At 32.0% G+C, this 21511-nt stretch overlaps 2 protein-coding genes across 4 annotated transcripts; both read left to right on the top strand.

Moving 5' to 3' along the window:
* Positions 1–826: 826 nt before the first annotated feature.
* Positions 827–8832, top strand: LOC123708967 (plasminogen-like). Its single transcript, XM_045660021.1, has 13 exons — positions 827–964; positions 1043–1076; positions 1372–1537; positions 2160–2365; positions 3088–3290; positions 3514–3580; positions 3651–3695; positions 6250–6421; positions 6729–6937; positions 7269–7462; positions 7874–7931; positions 8215–8259; positions 8652–8832. Exons 1-13 carry the CDS (start codon positions 920–922, stop codon positions 8726–8728), a joined length of 1521 nt encoding a protein of 506 aa, XP_045515977.1. The 5' UTR covers positions 827–919; the 3' UTR covers positions 8729–8832.
* Positions 8833–9507: 675 nt separating this feature from the next.
* Positions 9508–18581, top strand: LOC123708204 (tetraspanin-5). 3 transcript variants are annotated; one of them, XM_045658784.1, is made up of 9 exons: positions 9508–10068; positions 10927–11047; positions 12059–12132; positions 12287–12361; positions 13073–13171; positions 13614–13793; positions 14445–14558; positions 15643–15759; positions 16282–18581. In XM_045658784.1, the coding sequence occupies exons 1-9, from the start codon at positions 9979–9981 to the stop codon at positions 16348–16350; spliced, it is 939 nt and encodes a 312-aa protein (XP_045514740.1). In that variant the 5' UTR covers positions 9508–9978; the 3' UTR covers positions 16351–18581. The 3 variants fall into 3 exon arrangements, with proteins under 3 accessions (XP_045514740.1, XP_045514739.1, XP_045514737.1); XM_045658781.1 differs by lacking the exon at positions 14445–14558 and having other exon boundaries at positions 9531–10068; XM_045658783.1 differs by lacking the exons at positions 12287–12361; positions 14445–14558 and having other exon boundaries at positions 9520–10068.
* Positions 18582–21511: the final 2930 nt, after the last annotated feature.

The raw sequence follows: 21511 nt of genomic DNA, 5'->3' as shown, positions 1-21511 counted from the left end.
GTACTAAGACTGTAACTAGCCAACAGGCAATGCATCATTTTAATAAACGGAGAAACGGACCTTACAAATAGAGAAAACACAACATTTATTAATTGATTACAAACAACAGCCTGCATTCTGGATGTGGTTCTATTAATAAAACCCTAATCAGAATAATATATATATAGTAATAGTATATAAATAATAATGGGGTAGTCTTCGCCTAGTCGCTTCAGCGTGCGACTCTCATCCCTGAGGTCGTAGGTTCGATCCTCGGCAGTGTACTAATGGACTTTCTTTCTATGTGCGCATTTAACATTCGCTCGAACGGCGAAGGAAAACATCGTGAGAAAACCGGCTTGCCTTACACTCAGAATAGACGTAGAATGTCGATGGCGTGCGTCACATACAGAAGGTTGATCACCTACTTGTTTATTAGATTAACAAAAAATCATGTAACCGATATAGAAATATGAGGCCCAGAACCAAAAAAGGTTTGCCATTGATTGATTTATTTATTTAATCAGAATAATGATACGTTTTCATTAAATAGTCATTAGACTTATTATACGTAACTGTTTTACGTGTAGTATTGTTTGTGTAGTATTTTGAAAACTGACAACTTAATATTAGCATTTAATAGTAGATCTTCGAATATCAAATGAGGTCTTTCAACTTCTAAGCTTGTAAAGATTATAATGTTGCAAATATATTTTTTTGCAAAATAATCTATTTCAATAGTTAATTTATGTTCAGGTTGTAGACAAGTAAAATTATAACGGATAATTTGAAATTATATAAAAAAGTCTGTGATTATACAATAAAAATTAATTTAGTTTTTAATTAAAAAGTTTTTTATTGCTAGAAAAGCGCTAGTTGTTATTATGAATATGACGTTTACGGCACACTTCGTAAATGTTATATTTTGTACTTGTATAAAATGAGGTTTTATATTATTTTCTACATTTATTCGTTTCTAAACATAGTAAGTAGCGTGATAAATATAGGCATTTCGTAATATTTTATCTAGATAGTTGAATAAAGAAAGCGTTTTTTTTTTCAGATTATAGCAAAAAAGTCGAATCACCTTTCGTGTGGTAATAGCAAGCATTTTCCGTATTATTATTTTTAGAACAAAGCTTATTAAAAAAACCTTCTAAGTATTAGCCTCAAATTTCTTGAATTCTTTTTTTATATTTAATGGACATAAAAGCTGTGGCTATAAAGCTTGATAGAGGAGCTTTTATAGAGTACGTGATGTCTTGTCTTATATATAAAGAGGGTGATATACGTTCCTATGATAAATTTAAAAAAAACTGTGCATGCAAGCAAATTCTTACAGGATTCGTAGGTTGCATAATCTTGATTGTGTCATATGACTATAAATTATAGAATGTGGATTGGCTGGTAAAAATCGTCGAATAGTGGGCGGGACGACTGTTCAGCCCCATCAGTATCCTTGGCTGGTGTCACTTATGCTTGGCCCAAAGCTGCACTGCGGTGGAGCCATCATAACAGACCAGCATATCCTGACCGCTGGACATTGTATTACATTTGGGTACGTGTAATCACGTCATATTTAATATCTTTAATAAGCAATTAATTATCTTATTCACTTTTTGACTTAACCTTTCAAACTCCTTCTTACATGCGGCGTAGGAACTAACGCCTGACCTAATGAGTGCATAAACTTATGCTTCAGTTAATCAGCGGATGAAAGTACGTCTGAGTTAGTAAGTGCATGAATTTACGACTGAGTTAGTTAGTGCATGAAACTACGACTGAGTTAGTGCATGACTCTATGCCAGAGTTCGTGAGTGTATGAACCTACGACTAAGTTTGTGAGTGCATGACTCTATGCCAGAGTTAGTGAATGTATGAATACACAACTGAGTTAGTTAGTGCATGAAACTACGTCTGAATTAATAAGTGCATGGCTCTATGCCAGAGTTAGTGAGTCTATGAACCTATGACGGAGTTAGTTAATGCATGAAAGTAGGTCTGAGTTAATAAGTGCATGACTCTATGCCAGACTTAATGAGTCTATGAAACTACGACTGAGTTAGTGCATGAATCAACGCCTGACTTTGTGACAGCGAAAGATTATTCACTGAAAATTAGCATTCATATATCATTCATCTCGGTAGCAAAATATATATTCTTTAGGATTTTTTTCACAGTGTGAGCTACAAAGACTTGACAGTAAACGTTGGGATGCATGACCGTTTAGGGTCGTCATATTCTGTGGTGCGACTAAAAAATGGCGTGAAGCACCACGCCTTTACTTCAAATGCTGTACGCGATATAAACGATATTGCTGTTCTGACTTTGGATAGAAAACTGAACTTTTCCGACACAGTACGACCTATCTGTCTACCCGATGAGAGTAAGTACGTAATATATAATGCGCCCGCAAACATAAAAATATCTCTAACAACAGTCACGAGTTCGGTAGAAATTTAATAATTTTACGATTACTTTTATATATATGGAGATAAACTTATGGACTTTACTCCAATAGATAGTGTGATTCTTGAGGAAAATGTAAGTGTGAAATATATTATGGTATTATGTGAATTGACTGAAATAACGAATATTGTTCAATTCCTAAAAAAATCTTACAAGTACACGAAATTCATGCACGTGAACATACGACCGCAGCTTGACTACTTTATAAACAACTTAGAAACATAATATTAGTATTGTCTTTTGTTAACATAGCTTTTACACATTAAAAGAAAACACTTTTTTGCCCGATTGAAGCTATGTATTATTATAAACTTATAATAATTTTAATTTTGAGAAATTTAAAATTATGTAAATTCAATTCAATCCGGTAAAAAAGTGTTTTATTTAAACATAATTATATTTCACTTAAATATCAATCAACAGTTTTAAATTTTCATACACGCATTCTTAATCATATGCATAATTACAATTCATTTGATCAATAAATTTGGCTATTGTATCTACATAAATTATAATTAATAATTAAAATAAGACTAATTGCACAATAATAATATTATTGTACTATACGCCATGCAGGTTTTAATGAATAATTAAAAGTTAAATTAAATTTAAACGTTTACAAAGATCAACTTTTTACAGATATGGATTTTCGGGACATGTCCTTAACTGTAGCTGGCTGGGGAAAGACCAGACAAGGAGCCCTGACGTCCTCCCGATATTTATTGGAGACCAGGGTTAAGCTAGTGGATATGCGGACTTGTAGTAAGGCAGCAATTTATAAAGATAATCTTGTAAGAGACACTATGGTTTGTGCATACAGTCTTGGAAAAGATGCATGCCAAGTAAGTATCAAATCTACATAGGAAAATTATATACTAAATTGATATTCAAATTGTAACATTAAAAGCCTCCAAGCCACGTATCTGATAATAGGTTTCACAATTACGAGTGAAAGCTTTTATCAGCAATTTAAACTCAATATTAGCTGATATAAACTTAAGTACTAGACTTTGGAGAGATTCATAGTTTCGTTTATTTAACATTCATTTCTGTTAATTTTTTTAGGGAGACAGCGGAGGACCGTTGTTTGCAACACACAATAAAACTCGAAATAAGAAATGGTACCAAGTTGGTAAGTTATAGAATATATTTGATAAGCTTTATTTGAATTTTGGATTACGTAATTTACATTGATTCTTTAGGTATAGTTTCATGGGGAATTGACTGCGCAAAGAAAGATTATCCAGGTAAAAGCGTTTTATTTTGTTAATTTTTATAAATTGAAGCCAAATAATAATAATATGAATAATTTTTATAACAGTGTAATTTTTTTAAGGTGTTTACACTGTCGTTCCAAAATACGTGTCATGGATAAGACAACAAACTAAAAATGGGACCTATTGCATATAACTACAGTAAGAATATATCATAAACACAAAAAGTTAGTTTTAAAACCTGGAATATTTTGATTAACCGACTTCAATAAACCTGGACGACTTTTACAAAACAATACTTTTTTATTTTCATTTTTATTAAAAAAATTAAATACCTTAAAAAATTTGGTCATTACAATACTTAAATTTGGTAAATGATAATATCTCCGAAATCGATTCTATAATAATTTTTATAAAAATATTATATTTTAATTTACTTCAGAACGTATACCACCTATGTACACATATTTTCATATTGAGCTTCTATGTGGTTTTCTTACGTAGGTACAATTCCTGTGGCCAAGAATTTTTTTTTAATCAACAATACAATTGTAATGTCTACGTTTCGGTTGTAATACTACCATAACTGATACAAAATTAATTACTATGATTTATGCTCATTGTAATTCGTTCTTGTTAATCCATTTAATTTTCATTAATTACCTGGAGTTCGACTACTTCCGTTTTTGAATAATATTTATTTATCTAAATTTAAATTCAACCTTTGTAATCGTTGTTCGTAGCGCACCGTGAAATAGGACGATAAGAAAATTGTAGAATATTTTATGTTAAGCATATAATTGAAATAAAAAGGCATAAAATGTTGTTGTTTCATTCGAGTGATTTAGATGTTTAATAATTACCGAATTATATAAATGTCTCACCTACATAGAAAGGTTTTAGACACATGCAGCAAATTTTACAACGCACAGCGTATTAAATTTAGAAGGACATTATCGCGTGCATAATTCCTTCGTTCTATGTCTAAAGCGTTAAGTGAATAGAAATCAGTACTGACTGTGTCACCAATTAGAAAACATTATTAACATAAGACAATGTTGTGTTTTGTCCTCGTGATTGCTCAGGTCTGTAGTCGCAAATTATGTAATCTGTGGAATTTTTAATTATATTCAGGAATTTATTTCCGTGTTTAGGTGGTGCAAATCATCGGATCGGATTGTCGTAAGTGTAGAAATTTATTAAACATTCAACTGTTAAAACAGTCGACATCGACAATAGTCATATTGATATTTTAATGTTTAATACGGCATAGTGATAAATGCCAAACCTACTAATTAACTTAGTGATTGTGCTTGGAATAAGATTTAACAAAATTAAGATTAATAATATTAATAATATTTCTGTACAACAAGTAGTCTTGAGCTAATAATCTATATGTTAAGTGCTAAGGCCATCTTTTCAACGTTACTCTTCACATCATACCTTATCATAACGTAGGTAACATCCGTACTCAGAGTATTCAAATTAATAAATTCAATATATAGATATTATATTATAACAAAAGAATAGAAGCGTTTTAAGTCTAGGCCTCAGATTTTAATCTCTTTAGCGATCATTTGTTTTCCTAAAAGGCACCTGTGCCTGACACGCCGTGCCATCGGCCTTTCGGGTCTAAGGAATATGGGTGCATGTTCTTTCTCCACTGGACGAGCGTGTGTACAAAGCGAACATAGAATGTTCATTGGTACATATTTACGACCTTAGTGATATGACTGCACACTAAAGCCGAAACCGTTGCTTAGCTTTATTTTAGTGGATTAGGTGCAAATCTGATGGAAAACGAGATTAGAACTTCTTAGTTTCAACAAATATTTAAATATTTTAGGTTAGGTTCGGTTTAGTATTACTTTATAGTATGCGTAGTTTATAATAGGTATCAAAACATTTAAGCTAGGATACATTGCGTCGTGCGTGGCATATTAACGCCATTCAATAATGGTTTATGACGCTTGGTGAGCTAATCATTCTCATTTTTATATTATTTAGGCCTGTTGCAATTGTTGTGCCTAAAGAACCAGGTAACTCTATAAAGCGGAAATTCAGCCTCACGTGGAGTACTGCTCTTACCTCTGGGCGGAAGTTCCCCAGTACCAGCACCTTCCAGTTGACTGTATTCAACAAAAAGCGATTCGAATCGTCAACGTCCAGTCACTTTCCGTGCGGCTTGATACCTTTGCGTTGCGTTGAGATGTGGGGTATCTCTGCATCTTCTACCGCATTTACCATGGAGAGTGTTTGGAGGAGTTTGACAGACTAATACCTGCCGCTGAGTTTTATTATCGGACGTCAAGGCAGAATAAAAAGTACCATCCGTATCATCTCGACGTCGCGTTCGTCGTTCCACAACTGAGCATTTATTAAAGGCAGTTTTAGCGGCTCACCACCGCTACGTGGAACCAGGTGCCCACTGAAATATTTCCGAACCAATTCTTCAAAGGCCGGGAAAGCACGTGCGAGCTTTTATGCAATGTGAGTGTTCATGCGGTATCACTTGACATCAGGTGATCCTCCTACCCGTTTGCCTGCCACTTCTTTAAAAAGAGGTATGATTCTAAGTATTTGCTAGATTGTGGGAGACCATCGGATACGATAGTATCAATGAGGATTGTTGGGGGTAGACGAGCAGAGCCACATTCATTTCCATGGACAGTTGCAATCCTTAAAAACGAAAGAATGCATTGCGGTGGAGCGATGATAACCGACAGACATATTCTGAGTGCTGGACACTGTTTCAAATGGTAAGAAATGCACGCTACTGTTAAGATAAAGTACGTTGAAATCTAGCAGCATTATTATTACGTAAAAATATGGAATATATAAATTTCTTATTAATTACATTGACACCAAGGTCTAATTTAAATTATTCATCTTATTAATAAGTTTTAAAATATTACAGGAATTTAAACAATTGGAAATATTCAGATTAATCTATTTTTATGTGAACTTTAACCTTCGCCGAAATACATTGAACAGTCGAATACAAATTTTTGCATAATTCATCTACATTAATTTTTATTTTAATTTAACTACTCTTTGAAATTTTAGGGATAACATTCAGGATATGATGGCATTGATTGGTCTGGATAACTTGGAGAATTTAGCCGAGGTGGAGAAAAGGAATATATCCAGTGTGAAGATACACGACCGTTTTACGTCCACTGCGGTTCGCGATGAAAATGACATCGCTATTGCTACTTTAAATACACCAGTGGATTTTAGTGATTACATTATGCCTATATGCCTTCCAAAACCAGGTAAATGCAAATAAATTCAACTCAGTGCAACGGAGATGTACTAAAATTAATTGCGGATCTTGGGCTTAAAAGAAATTAACTTTATAATGAATACTTAATAGGCATTCCCTTTGAGGAACCCTACAAACGGCCTGGATGATTTCATAGCAGTGGAATTTAAGTATCCGCGCTTGACTATTCTGTATTTATTAAAAAAAAAACTCTTCTAGAAGAAACTTAAAGAAGTACAACCATCGTAATGTCGTTGCCACCTTGTCTTCTTATATTTTATCACAAGCTTTACGACTATTTGGTATTATTTCTCAGACTTATCCGTCATTAATTTTTCTAGGCCAAGATTTTTCTAATAGGGTAGGCACAATAGTTGGTTGGGGTCGGGTTGGCGTTGAAAAGATGTCTTCAAAGGTGCTCTTAAAGGCGAGCCTACGAATATTGACAGATGAAGAGTGCGTCAAGTCGAAACTGTCACAGCATCTAAAGCCGACCATGATGTGTGCATTTTCGAAGGGAAAAGATGGCTGTCAGGTATTTTCTCTTATTTTAAGGCAGTTTGTTATTTAATCCGATCCAACGAGAAAGTTTACAATATGCAATCATTGGAAATTATTATTATAACCCAGTATAATCTTGTTGATTTAAATTAAATGATTGTTAACGTCGTTTTTTTCTTATCGCTATTTTGCATGGAAATAAATGAACATGCTCTTAATTAGTTTCTGTGATTTTGTTGGAATAGAAACATTATTTTTTTACACGTTTTGTTTATGCTACAAAGTATTTAGATTACATGATCAGATTTAAAAAAAACATATCTAAGTGCGATCTAACTCTGGCCGATATATCACGATGAACATGGTCTTTGTCTAATGTACTTATGTACCTAGTGCAAACCTAAAAATATAGGTAAGTTTTAACTATTTTCATTGTCTTTTACAGGGTGACAGTGGAGGTCCTCTATTGGTGTTTGAACCAGATGGAAATTACGTTCAAGCAGGTAATAATTCGCGATGAGACGTATAATTTTACTTAACAAATTATTTCAGTTTCATCCAAAACGATTCTTTAACGACTTGCGCTTATATTACCCAGTTTTGCGATTGATTAAAGACGCAAGATAGACCAGTCGCTGTTGTGGGATAAACATTTCTGATCATGAATGGCAAATTGTTCACAGAAATTAAAAAGCAATAAACCTAAAAAAAACAGAACAACAACATAAGAAAGTTCTTACTATGTATTCATTAAAATGTAAAATAACCATTTCAACTATTTTTTAGGAGTAGTATCTTGGGGTATCGGATGTGCCGATTCAAGGTATCCAGGTAAGTGAGCGTTTTCTTATTATTTGTCTCTTTATAAAATCATGTGTGCAAAAAATGTTTGCAATCTATGGTAACTGGACTCTATACTGCGACGTATTTCCTTCATTATACGGTCACTATCATAATCGTATGATTAGTATTAGTTTGTACCTAACTTGGACACGGGAAGATATTGGGCGTTCTTTTAGCAGGAGAGATTTAAAAAACCACTTCTGAAAAATTATATCTTAAATAGTAGGTAATAGTAATATTTGTTGTTATTCCTCTCGTTTCACCTTGAAATACTAAGACGAGATAACCGTTTTATTGTATTGTAGACGCCATTTACAAAGTTATGTATTGATTATATTATGGCGTCTATAGATATTGATTTTTTAATTTTTCTGTTTCAGGCGTTTACACAAAAGTTAGTAACTATATAGATTGGGTCAAACGACATTCTTCCAGTGGCAAAACTTGCGAAGCCTGAAATGATATTAATAATATATTTCCGCTACATGTATTTAAATTATTTATATTTTTTTTAAATTGATTGAATTGTACCACTTGTGATTATTAAAATAAAAACGATTGCTTGTTTGTATACAAATAATAGATTGTCTAGTCTAGTGTAAAAAAAGTACTTTCATTTATTTTATTTTAAAAACCTACCTTCATGAAGTGAGTAAGATACCTATGTAGTATCAGTATGTATTCCAAAGAGACTTAAATATAATATCAAATCCTATCAGAAATATTAGGTACTTGTAATTATGTCGACTCCCAAAGTGACATAATTTTAAGTGGATTTATTTGGTATACTTTAGTCTGAATCTCTAGTGCGCTGTGTACTCATTTCTGAAAAATAGAAGAACGCTGAAGAGTCTGTCAGAGTTCTAGATAAAAGTTCTAGTTATCCTACGCCACGATTGTTTCAACTTCTACGTAGCTTTCTTCTACTTAGTTTTAGTAGCTGAAATATTTGAAAGTACTCTAAAATGTAGCATTATTTGAAGGACCAAACATTTTATATTTGCCGTGTGGAGATATATTTTACATTCACTATCAATAGATATTAATTAATTTATAATTATGATCGGATACGAATGGTGCCAAAAAATAATCTTAAATTCATATTGTTCTGTTAAAGGTAGTACGTGGTAATAAGACTGTTTACTTAGTAATCACGGGTACCCTCTTCCAAACCACAATCACAAATAAAATAATTACGTAATTGTAACTTTATAAATGATATGGGCACAGCACAACATGAAGTAATCGATGTGGACGGCACACATTCCTTAAAATATGTAACGAGAAAAAACATGGCGAACGAGAAATAGCTGGCTGAATATGTCTATTACTATATATAATTTTTACTTTTCTCATAACCTTATTTAATATCAATTCTGTGGTTCTTGTTACCCGCTGCCTCCTATAATCTCTGTCAGCTGTCACCTTAGTATGACTTCTTACCACAGGTTAAAAAGTGATATGAGACTTCTGACAACTATAACAGTGCTTAAAAATATGTTTGGGTTTTGGTATTGTATTGAATTAGAAATGGTCGTTCTTTGACTTCGCTAAGTTCGCGTTATTTTTATTTAATTTTTTGACCTACATTTACTAAAGTAAAATTTAACTAAATTATAAGACAAATGTAGACCTTAAGTATTATATTAACGATTTAATGTTATTCAAGTTAATTTCTAGTTATTAACGAGAAAGTAATGCTTTAAAATGCCTAGTATTAGAAAATATCGACGTGACACTACCGAAGTAAGCTGTTGCCTTAAATATGTTATTTTTGGAGTGAATGTCCTTTTTTGGGTAAGTAATAAAATAAAAATTAAATATTCTAGATTCTGTATCGGTAACAATTTACGTAGACTTATCTAATCTTACATTACTTGTTTCTTTGTGTGACTCAAGGCTCCATTCACTATAGTGTTGAATTGGACTTATATCCTGTTTAAAAACCTGAGAATTAAAAAAATCGAAATAGAAATAACAAGAGTTTCACTGCTAGTAACAGCAGCATAATCAGGAGGTACAATAAATATCAGTATAGTAAAAATCTATACAAATATTTAAAACCTCTTGCTAAGGCCAAACAAAGAATCAAATTCCCACGCAAAGTATTTCATGTTTCTAAATGTCAGGTACACTTAGAATATATAATTATAACAAAAGGGTTTTTATAATTTAGGGTTTAATTACAAGTTTATTTTTGAGAAATTATAGACAGCATGTGGACATGTTTACACAGGCTAGTCAAAATTTCTGTAACAAGAGATTTAAGTCTACTACATTTATAATTTTATCTCATTAAATATAATTGAATCTCAATCTACTTACATATCTTGTCTACTTGAAAAATTGGATAACTCTTTCAACTTTTCATTATTTACATTACATATTTGCCTTGCCTTTCATAATTTTTTACAACACTATTTATTTAACTTAACAAACCTGTGCTTAATTTTGAATTTCAATAAGCCTCTAGTCTCTCTAGTCTAATCTATAAGAACATTTATTAGACTAATTATAGATTGTGATATAATTTAATTCAACTGAACTTAAAAACCCACAACATTTTGACTAAATCCGAATAAAAATAATATTTTACTTTCAGTTTGGTTTAATGTATTATTTATGGTAGAAATAATTTGAAATTGTCTCTTTTAGTTTCTTGGACTTATTGTACTAGCGGTGGGTATTTGGGCGTGGACTGAAAAGGACACCTTTAGTAATCTTTCAAGACTCACAAATATTGCATTAGATCCTGCTTTTATATTTATATGTTGTGGTAAGTTAGAAATTGATTAAACTGTTTTGATGTCTGATAACACACATGAAGAACATATCACAGACAATTAATTGATTTAGTTTTTAGGTCGATATTTTATTGTCATGAAAAAATATTTTAATTTTATCTTTTGTTCATAGAAAGTTATGGTGAAGAGGGGTACATCCATAAACCATATTTTAGATTACTCTCTTTAAATTATTTTCTTTATTTTAATTCAGTTTAAGATGTGCAGATAATCAAGGTTGCCTTTATTTATATATTAATAGTATTGTTTAATCATTATGGTTTTTCCAACATAAACATGAAAAGTGATGTATGTAAAATAATTCTCAAAGTGTTCAAAATAATTCTTTGTTCTAAATTAGAATGAAATTAGCATTCCACTCATTACCTACTTTACAATTTCTTAATTATCTGTTGCTAATCATTATAGAGGTAAGGTCAGTGCCGAGCACACAATACAAATGTGCTATTGAAATTTAAGTATGTATGTCAATTAAAACAAAGTAAATTGTGACACCATTTACTTGTATAAACTATTGGTTTAAAATAAATAAATACAAATTTACATAAAGTTTGAAATATATTATAATTCTTATAAATTAACACATCAATTCTTTTGTGGTCTCCATTGTGGGTTTGGTTACACAATACTATTTAGTACAGTTTATGCAATAGCCTTATCGTGACACAATTAATGAACTGTAAATATGAAAAAGATTGTGCTTTAGTTGCAATCAATGAATAATGGAGAGGGTTCCTTGAGAATGTAATAAAATAAACAATATAAATAAGTTAGTGTAAACAGGCTTTTTAGAGTTATTTTGTGTTTATGTTATATTTGACTCAACAATTAACAACAAAAAAAAATGTTATTTTATATTATTTTATTTTGGTATGTTCAACAAATTAGAAATACCTAATATAATAATTCAATTATTAAGTGTTATAGGTTCTTTAATTGTGAATTTACTTCTTCTGACTAAAACTAGTAATTATCACTTTCAGGAACTATTACATTCATTATAGGGTTTACGGGTTGCATTGGAGCATTGCGTGAGAACACTTGTTTGCTAGCTTGTGTAAGTTACTTTAACTTTTTAAGCTGTTTATTTGTTTACTCATGTAAATAATCAGATAATTTTGTTTTAAACAAATATGTATGTAATCTTAACTATCTTTGTGCCGCAAAAAGCTAAAATAAATGTGCTAATGGTTATTTGTAATTTTTTACAGTATGCTGTTTTCCTTGCCTTATTGCTGCTTGCTGAAATGACAACTGGCATATTATTCTTCGTCTTTAAAGATTGGGTTAGTTCTGCTACTTAGATAATTCTAAATCACTAAGCCGTTGCAATCTTTATGCTAAGTTTAGTAAATAAAAACTCAGTGGCCTTTTAGGACTCAGTATCTGTTTTATGATTTTTTATTAATAGACAGGTAGGTGATCAGTCTTCGGAGCCGTGATACACTCTCTATTATGGCTCTAAGGCATGCTGGTTTCCTGAAGATATTTTCCTAATCTGGTACTAACAAGTGTTAAAGCTTAAATTATTCTTATTATTAATGTTGTGCTGGTTTATGTCTGGACTTCCTAGAAGAAACTGCTTGACGTAAGACTGTCTATCTAGATTCTTTGTTGACCATTATTTCCCTGTTTTGTGAAGTAAAGAAATTGTTTACTACTAATAGTAATTAGTAAAGAAATTGTTTCAGTACTAATAGTAATGAAAAAACAATGAAAAATTCATTTACATTTTTTTATTCCCTGGTTAAACTAGAAATGTTCAGCTATTTTAATATGTTTCTGCTTTTCCATTTATTTTTATATTTTTTGACTAATACCAAAGTTTTATCTGTATTATCAATTTAAGAGTTACCCTGTCAACAAAGTCCGATCCTGCAAAAAGACCTTGTTGTTGGTTAATAATTCACCTGTAATAATTATGGTGATTGACGAGAATCCAATAATAAAAACTTTGCCAGCTCTGCATCGTTTATGATTTAATAATTTTTTTATAGATTAAAACCCAAGCCACAACTGGATTTCAAACATTTATCACTCACTACAGAGAGGATCCCGACCAACAAAACCTAATTGACTGGATTCAAGAAGAATGGGTTTGTATTTTTAACATTTGTAGGTCTGTACTAAGTTTTTAGGATTTTGCTAATGAGTTTAAAGTAACACGTAAACGTTTGTTGAGGGTTTTATAAGACATGTTAACGAGCAACCTTCTGTCAAACAAAATAATTAACGTTTCGCCTGGAATTGAATCCAGCCTTTATCATCTGTGGTAAGCTTTGTCGATTAAATACAGAACCGCTTTTGAATTCAAATGATGAGTTTTCATTTGCCTGACATGTCCAGTCTAAGGCATGACTTTCCTTAATGTATTCTATCACCGTACGAGTGTTAAATGCGCCAGACCATTTGTGCACATCCGTGATTCAAACTCAGCGCATCAGGGTTTGCTGGCGCACTTTTAAGCCTGTCGCCTCGAATTTTGTATTTAGTAAGAATTATTATTCTTAAATATTTTAAAGGAATACAATTTTCCAGTTACAATGCTGTGGGGTAGAAGGTCCTCGTGACTGGGACAGGAACGCCTACTTCAATTGTTCGAGCGGCGTTGTTGGTTCGCGCGAGGCTTGTGGCGTTCCGTTCAGCTGTTGCCGCACAAAACCGCAAGATATTATACGCAACAAACAGTGCGGTTATGACGTCAGGAAGCCGACTTATGTAAGATTTACAAAATATTTTAACCGTGTTAACTAAACATCTGTCTCTTTTCCACACAGCGTAAATGCAATTTGACAGAAAGAGACGAAAGAGTATCTAAATCCTAATATGAGTCTTCCATGTCATAATGGTGGAGATTTTATTGCCAGTTCTTACGGCATTTTTGAACTTAAATCTTAATTTGAGAGATTGAAATATTAATAAATTATAGAAGATTTATATATAGAATAATTATATAAGATATTTTTTCTTTACACGTCAATTGTCACAAGTTGTCATTGTCAAAAAGTTGTCAAAAACCCTACTCAAACAATATTCAATTGAGAATAGACTGCACCCTATTGTGACATCATAGCTGCTGATTTATCAATATTTTTAGTATCACAAAATAAAGTGCTAACATTCGCTCGTACGGCGAAGAAAAACACGAGGAAACCGACATTAGTACCAAAAAGTCGACGACATGTGTAAGACATTGTTAGGTGATCAGCCTCCTGTGCCTGACACATGCCTTCGACTTTTTGGTTCTAAGGCAATTCAGTTCCCTCAAGATGTTTTCTTTCACCGGTCGAGCAAATGTAATGCACTGGTGCACAGCCAGGATCGAATCCACCAATGGGAGACTACATATAAATAATATATTTTACATAGCAAGTTAGCGAACACGTAATACACGAGCGAGGTTGTTTGGTAGCGGGTGAAGATTGGCTCCAACGACATTTTGCGCCCGTTGCAGCTACAGTCTTAGGACCATTAGCGTTGCAGGTTCTCACTAAACATTTTGTGTAATCTGTAGAGACGCAAACTTTATGATTACTTTTCGCGCGTTAAGCAATACGTTGTAATTTATTATCTATATTAACTCATACAGAATATAAATAGTGGATTCAATAGAACAGAATTTTAATCTATAATACAGAATGTAGTTACAAAAATATAAGTAAAAAATTACATAGAGGGGACTAAACTTGGATATTGTTTTTTTCTATAGATAAGGAACGCACTAGTTAACGATTAATAGACAATATTTTTAAATTGCGAGGAAGGAAAAATGTAAGCGTTATATAACGCTATCGATTATATCTAGGACTGGATAAATTTTCAGTATTTATTTATCAAGAAGCTTGTCTATGTTTTACCGTCACGTAAGAACGTTCAGTGTATCCAGTATCAGTTTAGTTTATTTTTTGTTCCTGTTTAGTTTCTTCTTTATAACTATATGTAATATGTATTTTTGCACTTCTTGCCTACCTTATGTAATTTAATACATTTTTTTTCGTTACGCACAGTGGTTGCCTGGAAGAGATCGCTCGAAAGCGATAAGGCCGCCAATTGCCCTCCTTTTGATTTAATTATGTTCAATTTTTATATTGTAATGTAACGAAGTGTTAATAAATAATAAATAAATAAACGTTCGTAAACGACGCTACTATATTTTTCTAGGACCATTTTTTTAAAATTTATTTCTTTAACCAAACCATACAAACAAAGTAATAGGTATTTGACTAATCATTAAATTTAACTAGTTAAGACCTCAGAGCAAGGAAATGGAGATTCCATACAATACAATTTGACAATATTAACACTCGGTTATAAGGATGTCATAAAGTTTGCGTCAATTATTTATTCATTTGTTTTTCCTGGTTTTAGTTATTAGAACGTGTATTGCGTTGATTTTGCGTGTGTTCTTAGGATGAATTTAAAAAAAACAGCTTCATTCCTTTTGTTGCGTTAAAAACATTTGTTATGCATTTTCTCATGAAATAACAATGTTTTGTCCTTATCACTCGTATATGACAAAGTAAGGATGTTTGTATGTTTATGTTTTCTTATTTTTTTTTTGTTATAGAATTATGATATAGCTAAGATAATATATGAAAAGGGATGTTTAGAGGCAGCTGAAGAATGGTTTGATCACAATTTGTTGGTAGTTGCTACTTCTGCTGTTTGCACTGCTTTTGCACAAGTAAGTATTGAAGCATGCTTTAAGATGCGAATGCGCTAAGTATGACTCTCGTATGTAATTTTCTGACAAGAACTCATACTTAGTGTTACACTTAACGTGTACACATATGTACTTATAGGTGTCATTGCATGTTAATGTTTTTTTTTATATTTACATTAAAAATACAGGTATTTTATACAACCATAATGTTTACAGATATCGCATTTGATAGATATGCATTCTATAATCTACGATCTGTAAGGAGTACCAGTAGTATTCTATATGTACAGTAGATAAAATTCGCATTTTTTTTTAAAACAAAATAGCCATTTTGCATAAGTGCTAAAACTGCACAGTGCACTAAAGTGCACATTAAGAGTTCTGAGCTATAAGCCATTAACTTCATGTCCTATATTCGATTCCCGGCGAAACATTATTTAAGTTGGCATGTCGAAGGCAAGCGGCTTAAAAGTAACAGTGAATCGTCTGTCAAAAAAAGATTTTAATGTTAATATGTAATTCTAATTTAAATAACGTTTTCAGATTCTTGGCATATGTTTCGCACAGAATCTCCGAGCTGACATATTCGCGCAAAAGTCAAAATGGCACTGACAGTCAGCCTCTCCTGCCGCCGTGTGACGTCACAGACGTAACACCCGCGACCTCTATCTGCCGCTCTACACTCACTCTTAATGCCTGGACACGTCCATAGATGGCGCTAACTTCAAGTATCTTACGGTATTATTTTTGTCGTTTAAAAGAAAATATCTTAACTTGTTAAAACACGTTTAGTTACGCATGGTCACAGTTAAAGTCATATTGGATTTTACATATGCATGGCTGAGCGTTGAGCATGCAAATTAACAATGTTGTAATTAAATCGTGTTTTAGAGTTATGTATTTTCTTTTGATTTGTTATTAATTGTTATAGCTTTAAAATCTTCAAAATTTGTCTTTAATCTCGTCTTGCTGCTGTGTGCTTGACTTGGAACTCTTCACCTTTTTGTATTTAAGAACTCAATGAACAATGTTAGAATTAATATGGTAAAGGTTGAATCGACTTACTTCTGACATTACTTTGGTTATAAAAGGGTCTAGTTAAAGAAAATATATATAAATTTTTACGATAAAACCTAAACATATGAAATGGCTTCCGTACTAATTGAAGACTCCCAAATTAGTTTGTATCCAACACAAGTCGTATTAGAGATTTTAAATTAAGAACATAGCTATAAATTCACTAAAGCATATAATATAACGGATATAAACGCGTATTAATTACATTATTTATATAATTCAAATTCATGTGCACTTAATCGAAATACATTGTACCATCAGTATACAGAGTAAGTCGATTGTACCATCTTTGCGCAAATGAATTTATCAGGGGAAATGCTAAATGCTACCTGATATAAAATTCGTTTGGGCTCTCAAGTGTCGTTTATATACAGGACTCATAATATACATTTTAAATCTACGGAAACAAATTATATTTGGACCCAAAAATCAACTAAATAACACTTCTGTGCCACTTTTTAACAATGTGAGCTTGCCTATATGAATCATAATTTGAGGAATAGAGAATAATTAACTAACTATAAATATGTCAAAAAAGCTTAATTTAAAATAGCGCCATCTATATTTCGTGTCAGTAAACTTTAAATTTTATCAGTAAAGTATAGATGGCGCAATTTCAATTTTATTTTAAAACTCGTTATTTTTATCTGTCATTTGTTTCCAATTATTGTAACCAAGGTGATAATTAATTCTATTGAGACGTTCATTATTGCAATTGCTATTGACAGTTACAGATTAGTACTAGGCACAGGTGCAACGTTATTCCCATGTTTATAAAAAAAGTGATTGTCTGTTTGAACTGTTCTGATTCTGAAACATTCAGTCTCTTTATCAAACGTAAACATATTTTGTATAAAAAGGCAAACAGGTTGTCCCCGTACTGCAAAGGAAAATATCGCAAGACCGGCTTGTTATATACTTAAAACAAGGCGTACGCAAAATTAATGACAAAATAAAATGTATATTATGAGTTCATTGTATAACAATGTGTTCAAATAATGTCCAAGTTAGCCTTACCAGGAGCTGTGAGATGAATTTAGCGGAGATTTATATATTATAATTATAGGACTGGCATTTATGTACTTTGAGTCTCATAGAATAAAATCAAATACTCATCTTGATATAAAGATGATATAACTCAAAAAATCTGAACATATTTACACAAGTATGGGCGGTATAATGTTGGTCGCGCGCCGAGCGACAGGAGAATAATGGTTGACAATATAAATAGCCTTTAAAGAAGTATTATTTACATAGATTTAAGATTAGTAATACTCATTTTTATTGATTTTCTGGTCTCATACGAAGTCATTGTCAATTGTATATGCATTAAGTCAGCGGCGTAGCGTGGGTGTTGGACGCCCGGGGCGGTTAACAATTTTCCGTCCTCTTATTTAGGTATTTTAATTTAATGTATGTTATGTATAGTAACATATATATTTTAGATAAGTTTTCTGCGAGAAAATTTCGTTGACTTATCATTATCGCTGTTTATGGTCATAAACAATCCAAGCACAAAAAAACGGGGAATCCCCGCAAGTAATAATAGACGGTATTGCCAGCTATCGCTACAAAATATGATCTAAAGAAACGCGTTTCGTCGAATACGTCACAGAATAAGTAATGAAACATTTCGTGCTATTTTCAATCGGTCCGAATTTGTAGTTGCGATAAAATTATGGAATGGTTGAAATATAGTATTGTCTTTTGTTAAAATAGCTTTTACATATTAAGAAAAACTTCTTTGAACGGATTAAAGCTATGTATTATTATTAAAAACTTATAATTCTACATTTTAATTTGTTTTTCGACGTTTCGCGTGCTTTTCAGCGTGCGTGGGCACGGTGACCTATGCAAACTTAATCCGTTAAGCTTTAATCCGTTCAAAAAGTGTTTTTCTTAATGGTTGAAATATTTTTATTGTTTATTGTAAAATTTGGCCCGAACCCACTACGCTACGCGACTGTATTATTGACAATCGCAAGTAGTTTCAGGTTGACGTACAAGTGACGTTAAATTGACATTATTGTAAGATGACATATGAAACGGTAATTTGTCAATATTTGTTATTACACATCAATTTTATTTTCATGTATGCTTGCGATTGTCAATTATGTGATTAGAAATCAAACTGACAATGACTTACCGTCTCGAATGGACTACGTGTTGTAAAATTTACGTATTAATTATAAGTTTTAAGGTTAGACCCGGGACTTGGCACAATTTGTATTGCTTTGATCTTATATTTAAAAAAAAATCTACGAAATTTTGTTACAATTTTATATAAATTATTTCTTTACAATTTTCTTTTTAAGCTATGTATTTACGTATTCGTAAGTTGTATTATTAGGGTATATTGTTATTGCTTCGCTGTTAGCTTCCTAAGAACATCACAATATTGGTAAAGCACAAAATTTATTGAGATTATATTAAGACTGGAAATAGATTGCCAACGTCAGTCATTGCCACTTGTCCAGCCTGGCCTGCTTTTCTCGTCTAGTCTTTATTAGGCTCTCAAAAGACCTTTTGAACAGTATTTAAATGCCTAAAAAGATTATTAATTTTATGGTAGAGTTGCAATTGTTTGTGCTGATTGAGGATAACTATTCAAAAAAAAAATTTGTAAAAAAAAATTCAAACATGGTTTTGAGGTTAAAAGTGTTTCGGTTGGGTATTTAAATTTCTACTTTTTTTTATCGGGAAGTGGTTTAGTATAAAAATAAATGAAATTAAAATTACCAATACATCAGGCTAATTCCATCAAGCGAATTCTTTATTATGGATTAAAAAAAATTGTTCACAACGACTGATTGGTTTTTGGTCACGTATGGTGGCAAACATAACCTACAGGCTAGACTGGTGAAGGCGTTGTTGAAGCGTTGCATTCAGTGATTATATAATTTTTCATTAGCACAATAGCTACAGAGTACAACTATAATCTAGGTATTTTAATTGGATCTCTATCATTGAAGTACGTGACACTGCCTTTTGTGTACTTATAAGAAAAGGAACGCGATACATCGGCCTTGTACAGCGTTATTATTATGAAGGAGAATATTTTTTGTCGGACTTTTTTTGTAAATTGCAACAATAAATTAAAACTACAATGCCATCAAGGAAATTTCTGGAAGCTTGTGATACAACAATTAATACATATTTTTTGACTAAGATAATAATTCGAATTAACTAATGACAATTTTTTGTTCAAAAATCACAATACATATTTATCTTCTCGGGTATGAGGTGATTTCTTTTTCTGTTTTATATTCCTATTGGTCAAAAATAATCTTTCTTAGGTGACAGTACAAGGCTTTCATGAAAATACTTCGAAAAATATATATTCGTTGCATCACTACTTCGAACCTGTACATAATTATTTTTTTCCATATATTTTACACACACGCTGTTACCTTCTTGAAAGACGAGTCTTCTGGAATTGAGAGTTATTAGAAGTTTAAAATCAGATGAGCTAAGCGCCCAGCTGTTCTGTAAAAATAACAGAAAAACCCACTATTAATTTACTCTATAACAATTTTGTCGTTGGTTTGTAAGTAGGTTCACAGAGTACAGAACTAAGCTATAACAGTCGACGTTTATTGTTACTGAATCTTGCATTTAAGCATAATAATGCCAATTATTCATTTCGCCTTAAATTTGTTCCTTGCGTAGTAAATATAGGTAGATCGTATTATGGAATTGCTTATAAATTGTAACGATGGATCTGATTTTTGTTAATGCAAGTATTCCGATGTATTTTAATAATTAACAATAATTGTTACATTATATATTAATAGTAATATTTTTAATAATTACAGTTATATTTCAATATGTTGTTTTAATTATGCCACCCTTATTAGATTTGGCTGAGCGTTTAAGGAACTTTAGGAGAAAATTCTCTCAAAACGGTTACCACCTATTGGTTTCCCAAAAAACCTTTGCTTTTCTTTGGCGTTGGAGATGATGATCTCTTCCATGTTGCCATTCAATGTTTCGTCAATAGTAGCTATGAAAAAAGCTGAAAATTTGCTGCTCCGAACATTTTGTAACAACCCAAATAGCTTTGCGAAATTCTTAGTCTTTTCGCGCGTCAGAATGAAGGCATCCCGAGCCCTAAAATGATTTTCTTTAGCTATAAAACAAACAGGAATAGGACGATCCCCCAAGAAAATGTTTTCAACTTTTTCAGGTTTAACAAAATTTTTTCAGGTGGTTAATGAAAGTTCTTCCTTTCTCTCCGCACACCAACATGCATTTTAAAATACAAAAGATCATTATTTATTCTTTCCAACGAGAATGTATCGCATTATCACTATTATTTAATACCTATCGTAAATTACAAAAGTGTACGTGATAAATATTAGGTCGTTACATATGAAATTGGCGTATTTCGTACTGGCCACTTTAATCATGATGTTCTCCTCTTTGGTAAGGAATTCCAAATTCAAATTTGTACAGCTATTTACTCATGTATTTGTGCCGATGACCGTCATTCATTTGTTTTTTTCTTTTGTTTTTCTGTTTGCGTCACTCACTTTACAAAATGGAAAACTTAAAGTTTCGCATTATTTACGAGTACAAGTTCCGCCGTGGCACTAGTGTTGCGGAAACGACTCGAAGGGTGAATGATGTGTATGGCGGTCATATTGCAAAAGAAAACACAGTTCATTTTTGGTTCCAACTTTTTCGGACGGCCTGA

Source organism: Pieris brassicae, chromosome 4, assembly GCF_905147105.1.
Source record: "Pieris brassicae chromosome 4, ilPieBrab1.1, whole genome shotgun sequence".
Taxonomy (NCBI): Eukaryota; Metazoa; Arthropoda; class Insecta; order Lepidoptera; family Pieridae; genus Pieris; species Pieris brassicae.
The sequence above is the reverse complement of the archived record's forward strand: the minus strand, read 5'-3'. Positions and strand labels throughout refer to the sequence as shown.

Excerpts from the sequence above, each read along its gene's own strand:
- LOC123708967 (XM_045660021.1), top strand. The coding sequence starts at position 920 with ATGAGGTTTTATATTATTTTCTACATTTATTCGTTTCTAAACATA. Across the intron at positions 3,581-3,650 it reads TAAGAAATGGTACCAAGTTG|GTATAGTTTCATGGGGAATT; the intron begins GTAAGTTATAGA and ends TTGATTCTTTAG. Across the intron at positions 7,463-7,873 it reads AGGGAAAAGATGGCTGTCAG|GGTGACAGTGGAGGTCCTCT; the intron begins GTATTTTCTCTT and ends TGTCTTTTACAG.
- LOC123708204 (XM_045658784.1), top strand. The coding sequence starts at position 9,979 with ATGCCTAGTATTAGAAAATATCGACGTGACACTACCGAAGTAAGCTGT. Across the intron at positions 12,362-13,072 it reads TCTTCGTCTTTAAAGATTGG|ATTAAAACCCAAGCCACAAC; the intron begins GTTAGTTCTGCT and ends ATTTTTTTATAG. Across the intron at positions 13,172-13,613 it reads ACTGGATTCAAGAAGAATGG|TTACAATGCTGTGGGGTAGA; the intron begins GTTTGTATTTTT and ends ACAATTTTCCAG.